General features: G+C 39.4%; 1 protein-coding gene across 1 annotated transcript in view; it reads right to left on the bottom strand.

Moving 5' to 3' along the window:
* The window catches only part of DNAH3 (dynein axonemal heavy chain 3), a 71,262-nt gene that overhangs the window by 22,897 nt on the left and 33,199 nt on the right, over positions 1 to 15,166 (bottom strand). Inside the window, exons 28-43 of the mRNA XM_068908937.1 lie at positions 15,028 to 15,142; positions 12,885 to 13,083; positions 11,397 to 11,505; positions 11,012 to 11,125; positions 9,626 to 9,802; positions 9,097 to 9,188; positions 8,439 to 8,658; positions 7,350 to 7,484; positions 5,986 to 6,097; positions 5,147 to 5,388; positions 4,454 to 4,554; positions 4,270 to 4,375; positions 2,836 to 2,965; positions 2,095 to 2,331; positions 1,548 to 1,651; positions 209 to 503 (exon numbers count right to left, since the gene is read on the bottom strand). Coding sequence (XP_068765038.1) covers positions 209 to 503; positions 1,548 to 1,651; positions 2,095 to 2,331; positions 2,836 to 2,965; positions 4,270 to 4,375; positions 4,454 to 4,554; positions 5,147 to 5,388; positions 5,986 to 6,097; positions 7,350 to 7,484; positions 8,439 to 8,658; positions 9,097 to 9,188; positions 9,626 to 9,802; positions 11,012 to 11,125; positions 11,397 to 11,505; positions 12,885 to 13,083; positions 15,028 to 15,142 — 2,488 coding nt within the window. The remainder of the gene's footprint in view (positions 1 to 208; positions 504 to 1,547; positions 1,652 to 2,094; positions 2,332 to 2,835; positions 2,966 to 4,269; positions 4,376 to 4,453; positions 4,555 to 5,146; positions 5,389 to 5,985; positions 6,098 to 7,349; positions 7,485 to 8,438; positions 8,659 to 9,096; positions 9,189 to 9,625; positions 9,803 to 11,011; positions 11,126 to 11,396; positions 11,506 to 12,884; positions 13,084 to 15,027; positions 15,143 to 15,166) is intronic.

Below are 15,166 nucleotides of genomic sequence, written 5' to 3'. Positions count from 1 at the left end.
TTAAAATGAGTCAATGAACTATTCTGAACACAAGCATCACTTAATCAAATAGCAACCTTTCAGCAGGGGGCAGTGCTAATCCCTCCCTGGACATCCTAAAAAACCAAAAAGCACTGAGGCAACCAGCAATTACCCATCTCTGTGAACCGCTTCCTTTGCCTAAAGCCAGAATTTAAATGATAAAAAAAAATGAAAAAAAAAGTCTTACCCACAAATAATATAGCTTTTTTTCCCACAGGAGGCCCAAATAATCCTTTTCTTCTTCTGTCCAGCTTAGACATAATAATATCCTGGGTTTGGGTAGCAGATGTTCTTGCAGAGAAGTTGATGAAGCTTGGGATGTATTTCTCCTTTGGAAGTTGTAGCAAAAAACTGTTTGTGATAGCTGATTTTCCAGTGCCAGTGGGACCCACAAAAAGCAAAGGGACATTATGCTCCACATATGTTTTAAGAAAAAACATTTGTCTGGCAGTTTCCATTGTCGGAATGATTAGATCAGACACCTGTTACACATGGAAGTAAACCAGTACATGAAAAATCAAACATCCAATACCATAATCAACACAAACATTTGCAAGCCTGTAGAACAAATCTGAAATTCATTTCTCTGTGAAAACCTAGGTTATAACAAGGTTCTGACAGATACTACAGATGGTACTGTTTTTTGTTGAATGTTTATACGGTAGCTAACACAACGGACATTTGTCTATATTATGGCTCACAGACCCTACATAAAAACCACAGGGAGAACTGCAGGGTTAAGCATGACTTAATTCTGTCTCCCTTCTGTGCAAAGGGAAAGTACAGTGCTATAGAAATTTCTTTCTCTTCCACATATCACTAGTAGGGCAGCTGTGCACCAGAAAAGATTTTTGACAACAGAATAAAATGTAATCTGAACATCTCTCATGTACTTAATGGGCAAGACAGTTTTACCTACAATGGAATGAAAAACTGAACAAACATTAATTAAATTATCGTGAAATGACATGTGCAGGACAGGTACTTTATACAGAACTCTGTTGTGTTACAGTTTCCTCGAGTTCAAAGCTGCCATAAAATGCAAGTGCCTCCATTTGAAAATGGAAGGGATTTGGGACTTCTTAGTATCATTCTCCCTATCCCAAAGCAGTAATAAGTCTGTTTGCCTGGTTTATCTGATTAACTGATCTCATACTACCACAGTATCAACCACAGAAACAAAGAACAAATACACAGAAAATTAAGGTTTTAATTTTTTCCTACCATGATTTCCACAACACCAAATGCTATTACAGGGACAAAAGCAAAACCAAACACTTGATTCACCAGTCAGCCTCAGGACTCCACATTCACCTGCAGTGATGAGCTTTAAAATATCGATGGTACCAGAACCAAAATTTAAGGGTGAAAAGGTGCCTACACAGGTTAACGGAAGGTTGCAGATCAAACATTAAAGAGCCTAATATAATGCAATCAGAGCTAGCAACGGCTGCGCACGTATACCTCTAAATCAAATCATTTTTGTCAAATGATTACTATCTATAACGAAACTTATCAGTGTGAACCTTAGCCGCTGGAGAGATAACTTGCTCTTCTTTTGTGATGTAATCAGTCCACATGTTCCACTGCCCACTGCCATACTTGTAAAAATAAAAGTCAAAAACACTCCCTGTTAATTGAAAAACAGAATATAGAAAAATTCACTGATTAAAGAACAGAAATAAACTCCTTTCATTTTAGTGTGCAAAGTTCTGAAATTTTACCCCGTTCTTTTTGTTATCCCTCGTTTAGCAATAACTCCAATACAAGACGTTTTGGCTCTTCACACAGTCACCTTCGTGAGATAATGAAGGCCTCCTAGCACAAGAGACCTTCCCCCACCCACTGCTGTTATCATTAGGAAATTATTTTAGGGCTGACTCAGCCACACTGTTTGAGTGCAGTCTGAGGCATATGCTACTCCTGGTTAGAACAGCAGGGAAAAGGCACTGAACTGTGCAGCCCAAGGCTGGCCACATGATAGCTCTGCTGCAGAGTTAACATCTGCCAGGCATCTCTTACAGTGCTTCTTGCTTTATAAAGCACCAAGCAAGTACAGTTACGAAGAAGCACCTTTTTCTGGGAAGATATTGTTTTTAGTGAGCTTCACACTTCTGGGGCGTGGGTTTCCATCATCCGTTCCCATCAGCAAGTTGCGGTAAAACAAATCAAATTTTTTTCTGCTGTCTGCATCGATGGTCCCGCCAACTGTCCAAACCAAAGCAAAAAGGAAAAGTCCCTGCAGCCACAAGAAGATCTGTTGACTAGACATGCTTTCCTCCTCCTCTTCCCTGGACTTCTTTATTTCATCTAAAACACATATTTTGATTTTTAGTTGAATGCCATTAATAAGCATAAATCCCAATTCAAAATGCATTTGGCAAAAGTATTCTGAGATAGAGCATTTTCTTCAGTGAAACAAAGCCAATCTACATAGAGTGATGATCTTGTATTTGCCAGATGTGTAAAATACTGTCTTCAAATAAAAACAAATGAGAGGGAAAATTATTTTATTTATTATCCTGTATTTCTAATTCTGACGTTAGCAAACAGCAAGCAAAACCTATGCAATACACTCAGAAGATCACGTTCCATTTCGTAACGACACTGATGTCCAAACGTGACAGCTCTGTATGCTAATCAAAGTGCTATTGTTGATGCTAATCAGTGAGAAAGGAATTGTATCTTATGATTTCAACCAGTAAAGGAATTTCTTTGGTACTTCCTTACATCTGATGACCTGCATCTTGTTACGAGACACATAAGGAAAAAAAGAAAAATTGAAATAAAAAGAATAAGGCTTAGCGTACTTACCAAGCAGACAACTATAGAGTTTCATCATGCTGTAAGTCAGATGAATAGAGGACGTTTGGACTATGACTTTGCAATGAAGGTGAATAAAGTCTAAACAGGGCTGGACTAGCCACATAAACATGTCATTGACCTGCCAGGAAAAAAGAAATCGCTTTAAAACAACGCAGCAGTTGCTGTATGTTCCATTGCCACATGATTCTCTCTCAATAAAACATAAGGCATCAGAAATTCTCCCTAACTTGACAGAGAAGATCAGGAAAGGACCTGCCTGAGACAGTAAAGAAGCAATCACAAAGCCACAGCATCATTATCTGACGGTGAAAATAAGTGGCTTCTGCCACAAAGAGGTTTTCACCAGGAATTTTGTTACCCACTTACTAATCCAGACAGCAGAGCGCTGCCTCTGCCTAGGGAGACTGCTGCTCTGCTCGGGCAACAAGAAAATTATTCCAATGGAAACAAAGACAAAGGCTTCTTCATCCCAGAAGGACCAGCCTCTACTGAGGACCCAGCATAGACAATGCATTGCAGCAGGAGTTCCAGACATCAGCCTGGTACCTGTGGGAGCTCCACAGCATGCAGGGGAGTAATGACCAAGGCTGACGGTATCTGCTCCATGGACGAGTGGGAGAACAGGAGGGGAATCATAACCCAGCCTCTTCCCGAGGACCGCTACTCAAGGAGAAGTACTGAAGAGTCAAGTTATTTGCTGGTTAAGAAATAATTATTTTGCTTTGATGAAGAAAGAAGACTGCTCCAATAAAGAGCTCTTCTACTGTTCATACTTCTTTTGAATTTGGTCCCAATTTCCTGCAAAAACTCAAAGGGGGTCTGTCAGATCACAGCAATCAAAGCTTTCTCCAGCTCTAATCCTACTGTGAACTGATTTTTCTGACTCTTTTACTGGATTTTAAATGCCCAGTGAGAATTTTACTTTTGATAAGACTAAAAGCTGATTCCCTCCAATATGTGCTTTTGTTTGTATCTACCCTGAAGATATAATATAATACACAACACAAAGAGCTCTCATCCGTGCAAGCAATCCAACTCACGAAGGACTATTTAGCAAAGATTACTGAGGTGAATAAGGCTTTTCAGATTAAGTTCTTAATGATAATAATATTATTATAAGCATTTCTCAGGCTATGCTCTAAATGTCTCAAACAGAAGGATGAGTTCAAAACATTGCTAGTCTTCTAATGTTTCCCACGTTGTCTTTCTAGTACCTGTGGCCTGTAGCAACATCTGACATCCATTACTACAAACTAATTTACAAAAGCCTCTAGGAGGCTTAGAAGCTCCTAAATCATTAAAGTACTTCAACATTTTGATCCTGCATTCCTGCTTTCAAGTCAGCAGTGCAAGCAAGCTGTGCACATCACCTTAAGGTAAGTCTTCCAAGTGAGACCTATGCCTAAAAATTAGGGTTCGCACCAGCTCTCGGTGTTCCGCCTGCAGGTTTGGAGGCAGCGTATCCATGTAGGAATCCTTCAGCGGCTTCCAGCCTAACTGCTGCGGATCCATATAGATCATACCACACCTGGGAAGAACAAACAACTGTGGTACAAGAACAGATGCTCAAGGTGGGATAGTTCAAGCTTGAGTGCTTTCATACTACCTGCTGACAGTTGCTGGAGATGCCTCCTCTAAGTCTGCTGGCTCAAAGATTAAACTCATTTTTGAATTCATCTGAATTATTTCACCACTCATTAAGCACAGCTAGAAGGAAAGCATCACACAAACATGATTTAGTCATGTCACTGCTGATCACTCAGTGAAAGCAATGCTTGTCATAAAATCACTGAACATCCTACTTAGTGTCACTTCTCATTCACTCATTCATGTTCTCATAGCATGTGATATTTTCTGACCTTGTCTCAACTTTTCTATCTGTTGTTGTAATGGCTGGCAGAGACAGAGAATAATCCTAAATCTTTAGCAAAAGCAGTAATGACCTGCAGCTTTTTTAGTTAATTTATTCACTGAGTAATTTAAGCAAGTTCAGTTTTCAGTTACGGAACTGAATTTATGTATTTCAGTTTTCTAAAAGGGTCAACAAACAAGCCACAGTAAATAACCTTAGTTCAATAAAGTAGGAGCAAGACAAAGCTTCTAAGCATAAGTAATAGCCAAACAACCTCTACTAGACCAAGTGATATAACTGCAGAAAAAAAGTCATGCCTTCAAGCACAGAAAGCTTTTCTCGAGGCTCACACCTCAGCTTCTTTATACCCCTAGACCATCATGGTCACAATATTACTACTACTAAAATAAAGTCCAAGTATCAGGTAACTGGCAAAAATTAGGCTACCTTTTTATTGTCATCCAGCACAGTGTTCATGTTCTCTATCCAAACTGCATCCACTGGGCCATCAAATATAATCCACTTCCGATCATCTGTGGTGGAAGAAGCTTGTTCCCTGAAGGCATTTGCAAGAACTCCATCTGTCCACTCATGGCTTACAGGATCAAAATTGCCATACAATTGTCCCATAGAAATTGCTTTGGGATTAATAATTTTATATTCAACAGCAAATTCTTCCATGGATTTTGCTGTGTAAGAAGAAAATAGGGTAGCTTGAAAAAGCTGATAGGAATGTTTCTACTCTGTACTTCATTTGTTGAATGAAACTAACCTGAGAGGATCACACTTTAGTCGCCAAAGGCAAAAAAGACTGGACATTTGGAAGCTAGACAGCAGTAAATAACAACTTCCTTTACTTGTTCAAGGACAGTGCAAAGTGCTATGAGCAAAAGCACTTGAGAAAAGAAAGAGCACAGAGCAGAAGAGATTTTATTCATTTATGAGATCTACCTACAATCTCCCCAACAGTAGATCTCTTGAGTGAAGTGTCATTATCTTTATTTAGTCACTTTTCAGAAAGGTCCCACACTTAAAATGCTATTATTTGATGAGAACATACAACAACAGTGGAGCTAGTTTTGCAAGAGTATAATGCACCAATACAATGCTTAACAAAATCCATAAAAGCATTAAATGTATTAGTGAGTTTTCTGTATCAGTTTAAGACAAAAATAATTCAATGAATAGAAATTTTCCAGTAGAGAAAGCAGAATATACCAGAATTAACAACCTGGGCATAGCTCTGCAAAGAACATTAGTCATTCATTTAAGGAGGAGTTTGTTACCTGCACACAAATCACCAAGAGCTCCAGCTAGCACTTTGTATGCACAGGTCTTCCCACCCAAAGGATCTCCAACAATCATGAAACCATGGCGCACCAACATCATTTCATATACCTGTATCAGTGAGAAGAGACTGATTCTTTAACAGAGCACAGAAGTAAGCATAACGTGTATGAAACTACAGGCATCTTTCTTGCACTCAGAGGCACCAGGACAAAATATCAGCCAAACACCTGCACCACATTAAGGCTGGCTGAAGTATTGACCCAAATTAGAGGGCAGTCATACTACTATGACAATTCATGCTGCTGTAATTTAAGTCTTTGCCCTCACTTGGCCTCTCTTTCTCCTTGCTACAGACCAACCCTCAACTGTAATAGAGCTAACGTTCAGGAGGTGAGTACACTCACCAGCCACTGCTGTTCGCAGCCCAATGTACAAGCATAAACTGAAAGTAATGGTTATCAGTGAAGCTAATGCACAGGGACATGAACTACAGTTCTGAGCATCTGATGTAAACGCAGTCCCACTGAGGTTCTTGGACTGCAAGGCTGGCAACTTCTTCAGTTTCACCATCAGAGGTTGCCAGAACTCGTGTCAAAGCCTTCAAATTGAACATTTTATACTTTCCTCAACCTCAGTGTGGAATTTTTTTAATTTCGTTCAATCTTACGCAAGAAAAAAGTACCAGTCAAACAACAAATAACTTTTCTCCCCCAATCAACCTGAATAAATCCATGCAAACCCCTAAGAAGATATTCTTTATTCTACATTAAGGCTGATATTTTCTGATTTAGCTTAAATTCCTAACCAGTTCATACTACCCTGTTTAAAGGAAAGTAAAGCATGGGTTATAAAGCACTAGGCTGTGTTACTCATAAGAATAAAAAGTTAATCATCCTTTAAAGGTCACCAATACTAGCAACTGGAAGGCAAAGGGGATACAGTGAAGGACAAGCGAGGGCCAGAAATGCCACCCCTTTCAAGACTTCTCAAGGAGACTGTGAGCAGAACCAGGAACAGAGCCTGACCCAGTCTGGAATTCTATTCATTAGGCTACTCAGCCTCATCTGTTAAGAGATTCGGTTTAATTTCTATCTTGAATCATAAGACCTAAGATGTGGCTGCACAGATTAACTCCTTTACAGACTGGCTGAATTCAGAAATCAGTGCGATCAAAGTGGGCTTTTACTCCATGATTTCTTCTCAGTAAAGACAAGCTGTTTGCAACGTCCTATGAATCGTTCATTTAAGCTATTAAACTATTCATTCATGACATACTTAGACAGGCAATGAAGAATGTTTCTTGAACATCTGTTCATACCTTTTTTTTTCCCTCCTCAAAAGTAAGCATGTGAAAACAAACCTGAATAATTTTTCCAATGAACCACGGAACTGGTTGAAGGTCCATCTTTTTTATATTTTCATTTAACGCCTGGACAAACAGCTCGTAGTCTGGTGTAGGAAGAACCACTCCAGGAAACAGGTCAGATATAATACCCTGTTAAGGAAAGATGGACGAGAACACTATTTAAACACAGTGCACAGAAGGGAGAACTCCAAAAGCATAAAAATCTACAAGGAAAACAATACTCATACAGGTAATAGGAGCTGAAGAGGAAATGTCTTCTGAAGGACTAACTTAACTGCCAGGCATAAGCTATAGCCATGAAAGCGGATCTTTGCTGAGAAAGAATTCTACTGTTGTGCTTTTAAATGACTTGCTGATATCCTCCACCAGGTAGGGCTAAACGTATTCTGTTCTGCATGAGAGAGAAACCGGTACCTGTGTTTTTCATACATACACTAATACTGAAAAAGGAAGCTTAACCTTCTGCAATTTTGCCCTAAAATGTACTATGGAAAAGGATGAGAAATGGCTGGAAGAATTTAAATTATTAAATAGAAGGGTACGTGCTCTGCTTTTTTCAGAGCAGTGGCTCTGCATGCGCTTGTACCCTAGTTTTTTGGTCTTTAAATTAATATTGATTGCTCTGTAGTTTAATATATTCATTACTTTCTGCAACAGCAGCACAGAGGCAGAAACTTCACTGTTTTCATTCTGACTTCAAATTTCTAATTGATATAATGTAAGCTGTCCACATCTCTTTTGCAGTACAAAGCTAGAATGCAAACTGCAAAGAATGGTTTCCACTGATGAAATAGAAATGACATGTTAGCAAAATATCTTACATGACATTTTACAGACCATCTCAAAAGCCACCACTAAAAGTTGTTTTTCAAAACAATACTAACTGAACCAAAGAGTACCCTCAGCTGGATCAGCGGAATGAAAAAACTGTACACTAATAGGGCAACATTTGAATCAAACTATTCTAAATGAAGATCACGACCTGCTTCTGTAGATTCCTACAAAAACATTCAAAAGAATCCTTGGCAAAATGCCACACACCTCATCATCGCAGAACTCGAACACATCCACCTGATAGCTTACCTGAAACAATGGTACATCCTGAGCCAAGAATTTGGCCAAGTTAACATCCAGCAAAGCCCGAAGTAACAATACACTTTCATTTTCAACTGGGTACTTCAATTTTAAGTTTCCTGCTGCTGTCAGGACCGATTTAACAGCACGCATTCCATAATCATAGTGATGCTGAGATGACAGCTGCTCCGAGCACAAACGATAAGTGGCAACAATTTTTTGAGCAAGACTATGGATATTAAAAAAAAAAATCACATTTAGAATGAAAATATCTCACCAAGCAAAAAAAAAAACCTTGAGAACCTGTATGCACAATGTCACTGTAGTGACTATCAGGTATGTCAGCTGACAAGATGGCCCAAAATGCCTAGGAAGTAAAAGTATAGATCGTGACGTGCCAGAGAACCTGTGTGCAATTCAGGAGTTCTGTTTGATATTATGATACATTTTCCAAAGAGTTTGGTGTAGAGGTACATATCTGTCAAAATGAGGTGGTAAATGAGGATTAATGATAAAGCAGGAGATTAAAAAGTATTTACTGGGGAAACAGAACAGGGAAAGCCTCCTGGAATCATATGCCTTAAACATATATATAGTTATGCAGCCCTTGTAGAGGAATGTGAGCTATTTCAGACTCAATCAGCGTGGAAAATTCAGTGTGTCTTACCTCCGAGAATCCAAAAATCCCATCGAATAAAGTGAAATTTCTCCAATCAAAGCATAATCTGGAACCATCATAGCAACTGTTCGGAACAATGCCTGTAACAAACAAATAAGAGATCAGCTTAGACTATGGAATATGGTAATAACTTGTGCTCGTTTTGTGAGAATAGCAGTTCTCCATAAATTCACAAACATCTATACTCTGCATTCCATTTTCATGACTTTAGGAATCATCTGAAATCAATGGGACTGAATTATAATTGTTACTAGAACTGTGACCTTATCGAGAGGTCTGCACTAAGCATTGTGGGTACAAATATTAAGAAAGAGTCATAATCTTAAAGAACTGTTACTACACAAAAAGGGAGGTGTTATTCATTCCACTTTTATAGTGGATAAACTACCACATAGAGTGATTGATGACTTGATTAAGGTCATGCAAAAAATCAGTGGATAAGCTAGGAGAGAAAACTAGGACCATATCAGGCTTCCTGGAGCACACCAGCAACAAGAAATCAGGATTCCAGATTTACCTTTAGATTATCAGGTAGCTCTGCCCGTCCAGCATACCCAGGATTCATAGTGATAAACACAGCACAGGTTGGATTAAGAGAGATCTCTGTGCCTTCAAAGATGAATGTTTTGAGTTTGCGAATAATAGCTTGCTGTATACTAAGTATTTGTTGTGCGACTACAGATAATACTTCAACCTAATATAAACAGAACAGATTGCAAAACATAAGACAGCTGGAGACAATATAAAATGCTTTTATTTATATATTTTGATGGCTGTATACTGAATTCCCCCAAGTAAAAAAACATCTGGTGTAAGACCCTGTCTGATAACTTAGCCTAAGTATTAGGTGTCCATTGAAGCAAACCTCTGAAAGCTAGTGCCCCCCGTTGTCTATTCAACCAATGCAGAGAAGTCAACAGAGGCTTCTGAAAGCCTCCAGAGGGAAAAAACATCTGCCTGAATGTAGACATCTAAGCTAGGTGGACAGCAACTCCCTCTGGAGGCCTCCAAAGGCACTTCCTCTCACCTCTGACTACATAAAGAATTGAGGCTCTTCAGAAAGACTGATTCACTCAGTGTCCAAAATTGAGGGGCAAAGTAAAGACCAGGCAAGGCAGGCCAGAGCCAATCCTCAGTGCCTCAGAGTATCAGGATAACAGAATATTGGAAACGGAGAACACTGACACTTGAGTTCATTAAAAACAGGCTACAGCAGATAAACGTGATGGGAAAATGCATGCGTTAAGGAGACTAAAATATAAAAAATAGATATAAGACCTAATGCAATTCCCAAATGTATTAGTATTGTCTTAAATCTAATTCAATCAAAATAACAATGAAACTTATCCAAAGTCATTAGTGACCAAATTAAAAAAAAAAATAATAAGACAAAGTTGGGATTAGACTGTGTCTGGTTACATAGCTAGTTAACCAGGTCACTCAGTCAGTGACACTCAGCTAGCCATCACAGGAGTCACCTCACTGGGGTTTGCCTGTCTTGTGCGAGAAATGGACAAATGCAGCCCCATAGCTGCATCATGGGAAAGGAAGAGAAGGACGATTCTTTCCCAACAAAAACCTGGGGTATCTTATTACTTCCAAGACAAGGGAGCTATGAGTGCCCACATACGAGAGAAGAAAAGTCTTAGAAATTGTATAGTGACAATTTTTTCACCTAAAATAACCTGAATCCCACATTTCTGCAAAAAAATAGATACAGGCATGAGCTCCTACAGCAGACAGCTATATATTTACTTCTGTGCCCGTGATTATTAAAATAAAGAGGCTCCACTACAAGCTAATGCAGAAAACTGGCAATAATGCTGTCATGTCCAAATCTAAAACTATTCCTGCATCTTAAATTAAAGCTTTGTCATTTTATCTTTCTCAGTTAAAAAGTTACCTCAATTCTGTTGAACTCATCAAAGCAGGACCATGCACCAGACTGTGCCAGCCCCTTGAAGAACTTGCCCATTGCCTTGTAATCAAGACCATCCGAGCAATTAAAGACCACGCACTATAACCAAAACATGCAGAGAACATCTCTCAGTATTAACACAAAATTCACAATACAAAATTCTTAGCATCTAGAATGGGAATAATTCCGCTAATTTTGGATGACAGCAGTAGTATAGACATAGCTGTGAGCTATGAACTGTGAGATCCCTACTACGTCTGTGAACAGAGAATAGGTAAATAGCAGTGCTTTCTTAGGAATAGCACTTCCAGAAATATCCACATCTCCAAATACAAACAATCCAAAGAAAAAAATGTCTTTATTTTGGTACCTGCTTAGCTAGAGCTTTCGCTAGATCTTTTGTTGTTTCTGTTTTGCCAGTCCCAGCAGGTCCTTCTGGAGCACCACCAAGATTTAGTCTCAAGGCACCCATTAATGTCCTACATAAACAATAACATATGCATCAGAAGTGCAGAGTCTCTAATGGTAGATTGTTTATGAAGGGATGGTCCAGGATGAGCCTATGTATGTTTCACTGGTAATGCCTTACTTGTCTCCCAATGACTTCACATCTTGCCCCATGGGATCAGTATTTTCTCTTAACTGACTTCCAGATGTGGAAGCTCCCATTTATCTGCTTAGCCTACAAGGTACCTCAAGAATTCTCAATACATGCATTAGCATCTATCTCCTCAACTGCTCAAACACATAGTGCCACAGGACAGACAGCGGAGTTTGCACGCTTCCATCAAGTGGCTCTCCTCATGACAAGAACTTGAAGCTGGCTTTCCAAATGAAGCCAATCTTCAGAAAGGGCTGAGAAAGCACAGATGATGTTCCCATAAATCTGAGAATTACCTTGCTCTCTGAGTGACTGCCATACTAAAAACACACTCCCCATTAAAGAGTGGAGCCATGTAACAGATTCCTGAGTCTACAAGAGCCTCATTTAAAGCTTTTGCCCCAGAAAGTGATTGCCAAGTTCTGTTGAAGGGAGTCTGCTTGCTCATCTCTTGCACTGAAGCTGCATCTAGCACAGATGAACCCACAGTTTTACTAGCTAACACTAATGACAAAGACCCCCTGTTTACAGCTAAGCAACCAGCTATGGCTCTTTTGACACCATTGTGAACGCCACAGCCTACAGCAGAAGAGGAAACCTTTGCCAGCACAGGAAATGAGAACACACAGGTTGTATGTGATGGTGAGTTCACAGCTGCTTAGCACTGAAGCAAAACACCATATACTTGCCTAAAATTACCTGGTGAGATGAGGCATGCTAGAAGTGAAATATCAGATCCCCTTAGGAGATGAAGTGGAACTGGAAGCTAACTGCAGTTGGAAGCTAACTGCAGTCAAACATCTGTGAATGGCTCTATAACTACCTCACTTATTTTACAGGCAGGCTTACCCTATCTGTAGGTCTATCTCAAATATATTATGGGGTTATATATATGTAGCCTGGCAGCTCATGACAATGCAAGTGTAAAGAACCGTATAGTAGCTCCGTGTGTGTGTGTGTGTGTGTATATATGCGTGCGTGTACACACACACACACACACACACACGCACAAGCTGCCAGGCTTTTTCAGAAGCACATTTTTGGATACTACAGAGACTGTAACTCTATTAGCATAGGAATACATACATTGTAAATATTATTCCATATTTGAGCAAAGAAGATGTACAAGATTTGTCTCCAAAACTTACAGGAAGATGTTAGGTGCTGAGGTTCCTCCTATTATTAACTGTAACAATTGAAATTAAACATAGATCAATCCAAAAATGAAAACATTATTCACAGACAACATGGCTTTACCTATAACATCGATCTGTCAGTGGGGTTATAACCAGGCGTAAAGAATTGCCCAGATACTCATATCCATATTTGGCTTCTGTTGTAATCATTCGCACCATTACATTCCTATCTTCCCAGTAATATCTCAGCTGAGAAATCCACTGGAAGTCATTAAGGTCTGTGATTTTGTCTTCAGCCAATTTTGCAACCACATCACGAGCTGCAGAATAAGAGAGAGCTTATTAAAAGATCCAAACCCATCTACTGCTCTAAATTTTAGTTTACTCAAAACAATGTTTAAGTAAAAAAAAAAAATTTACTTACAACTAAATATAAGCAAATCAACACTTAGAGCAGTAGGCTGGCTTTCATTTCAGAATGAAAGATGTATCTGTTTTGTTTAGGGAATCATCCTAATTTGATCTAGATTCCAGTGCTTATTGTAAGTAGATGGGAGAGAGCTGTGCAGGGCTAAGCAATCTCCATCAGCCCAACAAGGCTGTGCAATCACTCTGTAAAGGCTATTTAAAGCTAGGGGCTGAAGGAGGCTACATAGGATATTTGCTTCCCACTACTCCAGGAAAAAAAAAAAAAAAACAGTGCTTCAGTTAAATGCTTGGTAGAGTGCAAAATCCCTTCTATGGTCAAATTCTGCCCTGACATATAGGCCAGGAAAGGCCAAGAAAGTTTAGGCAGAACGCAAGGCAAGTTCTGTTTAGGACAGAACGTGACTCTAAACACACAGTGTGAGATTCTCAGCTGCTACAGAGTAGCATGGTTGACCACTGAATGATGTTTAAATATTAATGTTAAAAGCTTCCTTTCTCTTCCTCTTTTCTTTATATGTTGGAACAACCCAGGAAATAAGTTTAGTGTTATGAAATATTAAACTGAGCTGAAGAGAGTTTCAATGAAGACTGCAAGCACTCATGAAGAAAAGTTCTATTCCAGTACACAACTCACAATAACATGTGGTAAAATAAAAAGTGAAATATTTTTTTTTTCACTGTCCTAGGATGATCTAGCAATGTAAGAAAAATATTTTAGAGGGACAGAATAACACTTTTTAAGGTAGAGTTTTAGACTTCCGCCTTCTTCAATTATTGCTGAAATAACTCATTTAGCAGTGTAACATTTCCCAGCTGTTGAAAAGCAGTTCTTTTCTGGAATTCTGTGTGAATATTCTCAAATGTAACCACCTCCCCACACCCAGGAATTAAAAACACAATCTCAAGATGGAAAAGAAACAAAAACAAAACTTGAAAAGCCCAACAGATAAGCAAGATGTGTACTCGCAATGTTGTATTTAATTGTAACCACAGCAATCAATGCTTAATAGGTAACCAAAATACACTTTTCAGTTGACTCATATATTGCATATGTATAACACCTGTTTAAATACCTGCAGATGTAAAACTTTCTAATACTCTAGTTGGACCAGGACTATAATTTCAGGGTCTTCAAATTACTAGTCGGAATTCTTCCCAATATCAAAACTTTGATCAGCGCAGAGAAGATGGTGAGAGGTGTCAAGGATCTTTGTTGTGTTTTCCTGATCCTTAACTACACATCTAAATTCTCTAATCCCCAGCCTCTAAGGGGCCTCCCACCAGCGCTATGTGTAGTGGGAGTCTATTCCCCCAAGGATCAAAGGTGCCATTCCCTTTCTCTACAGCAGAGGTAAAACAGCAGCTATACTGCTTCTGCTACCTTTACTCTAGTGGAGAGATTCCAAATACAAAGAGCACAGCCATCTTGCTTGCTCCTTTTGAGCAGCAGAAAGGCTGGCATAGCTAGAGAATGAAGCCTGCTCTTCCCAGTGAAGGTGTACATAGCTTCCTCCTCAGTCCTGCGGCTGGAAGGAAAAGGCAGACTGATCTAAGAAACGTTGAAACTAGGCAGCCCACAAAGGTCGCTGAAAGTTGCTCAGGCTGCAAGCCCAAATAAATAACTTAGCTGGCTCATGCGGGAGTCTAGTCTGTCTACCTCACCTTCATCTCCTGAAAACGAAAGTGAGTAATGAAATATAACCCTTTAACTCATTTTATGGCACAGTCCTTTCGCTGGAGAAAACATTCTAGCTGCCTCTTTCAAATAATTCACCAAAATAATGATAGCAGCATTGCCTCAGCTGTAACGAGAGTACCGGCAACTGCACATTTACCATGTACATCAATGACAGTAAGCGCCCCAAGAGTTAGCCGGGCTCCACTGGACAGCTTTCCTCTCACTAACTCAACGATGTCTCCAATTTGCAGATTGCTCTTCTCCAGGAAATCCTGTTACAGAAACAGGACACAGGC

This window comes from Struthio camelus, chromosome 15, assembly GCF_040807025.1.
Source record: "Struthio camelus isolate bStrCam1 chromosome 15, bStrCam1.hap1, whole genome shotgun sequence".
In the NCBI taxonomy this organism is placed as follows: domain Eukaryota; kingdom Metazoa; phylum Chordata; class Aves; order Struthioniformes; family Struthionidae; genus Struthio; species Struthio camelus.
This window is presented reverse-complemented; position numbering and strand designations above follow the sequence as displayed.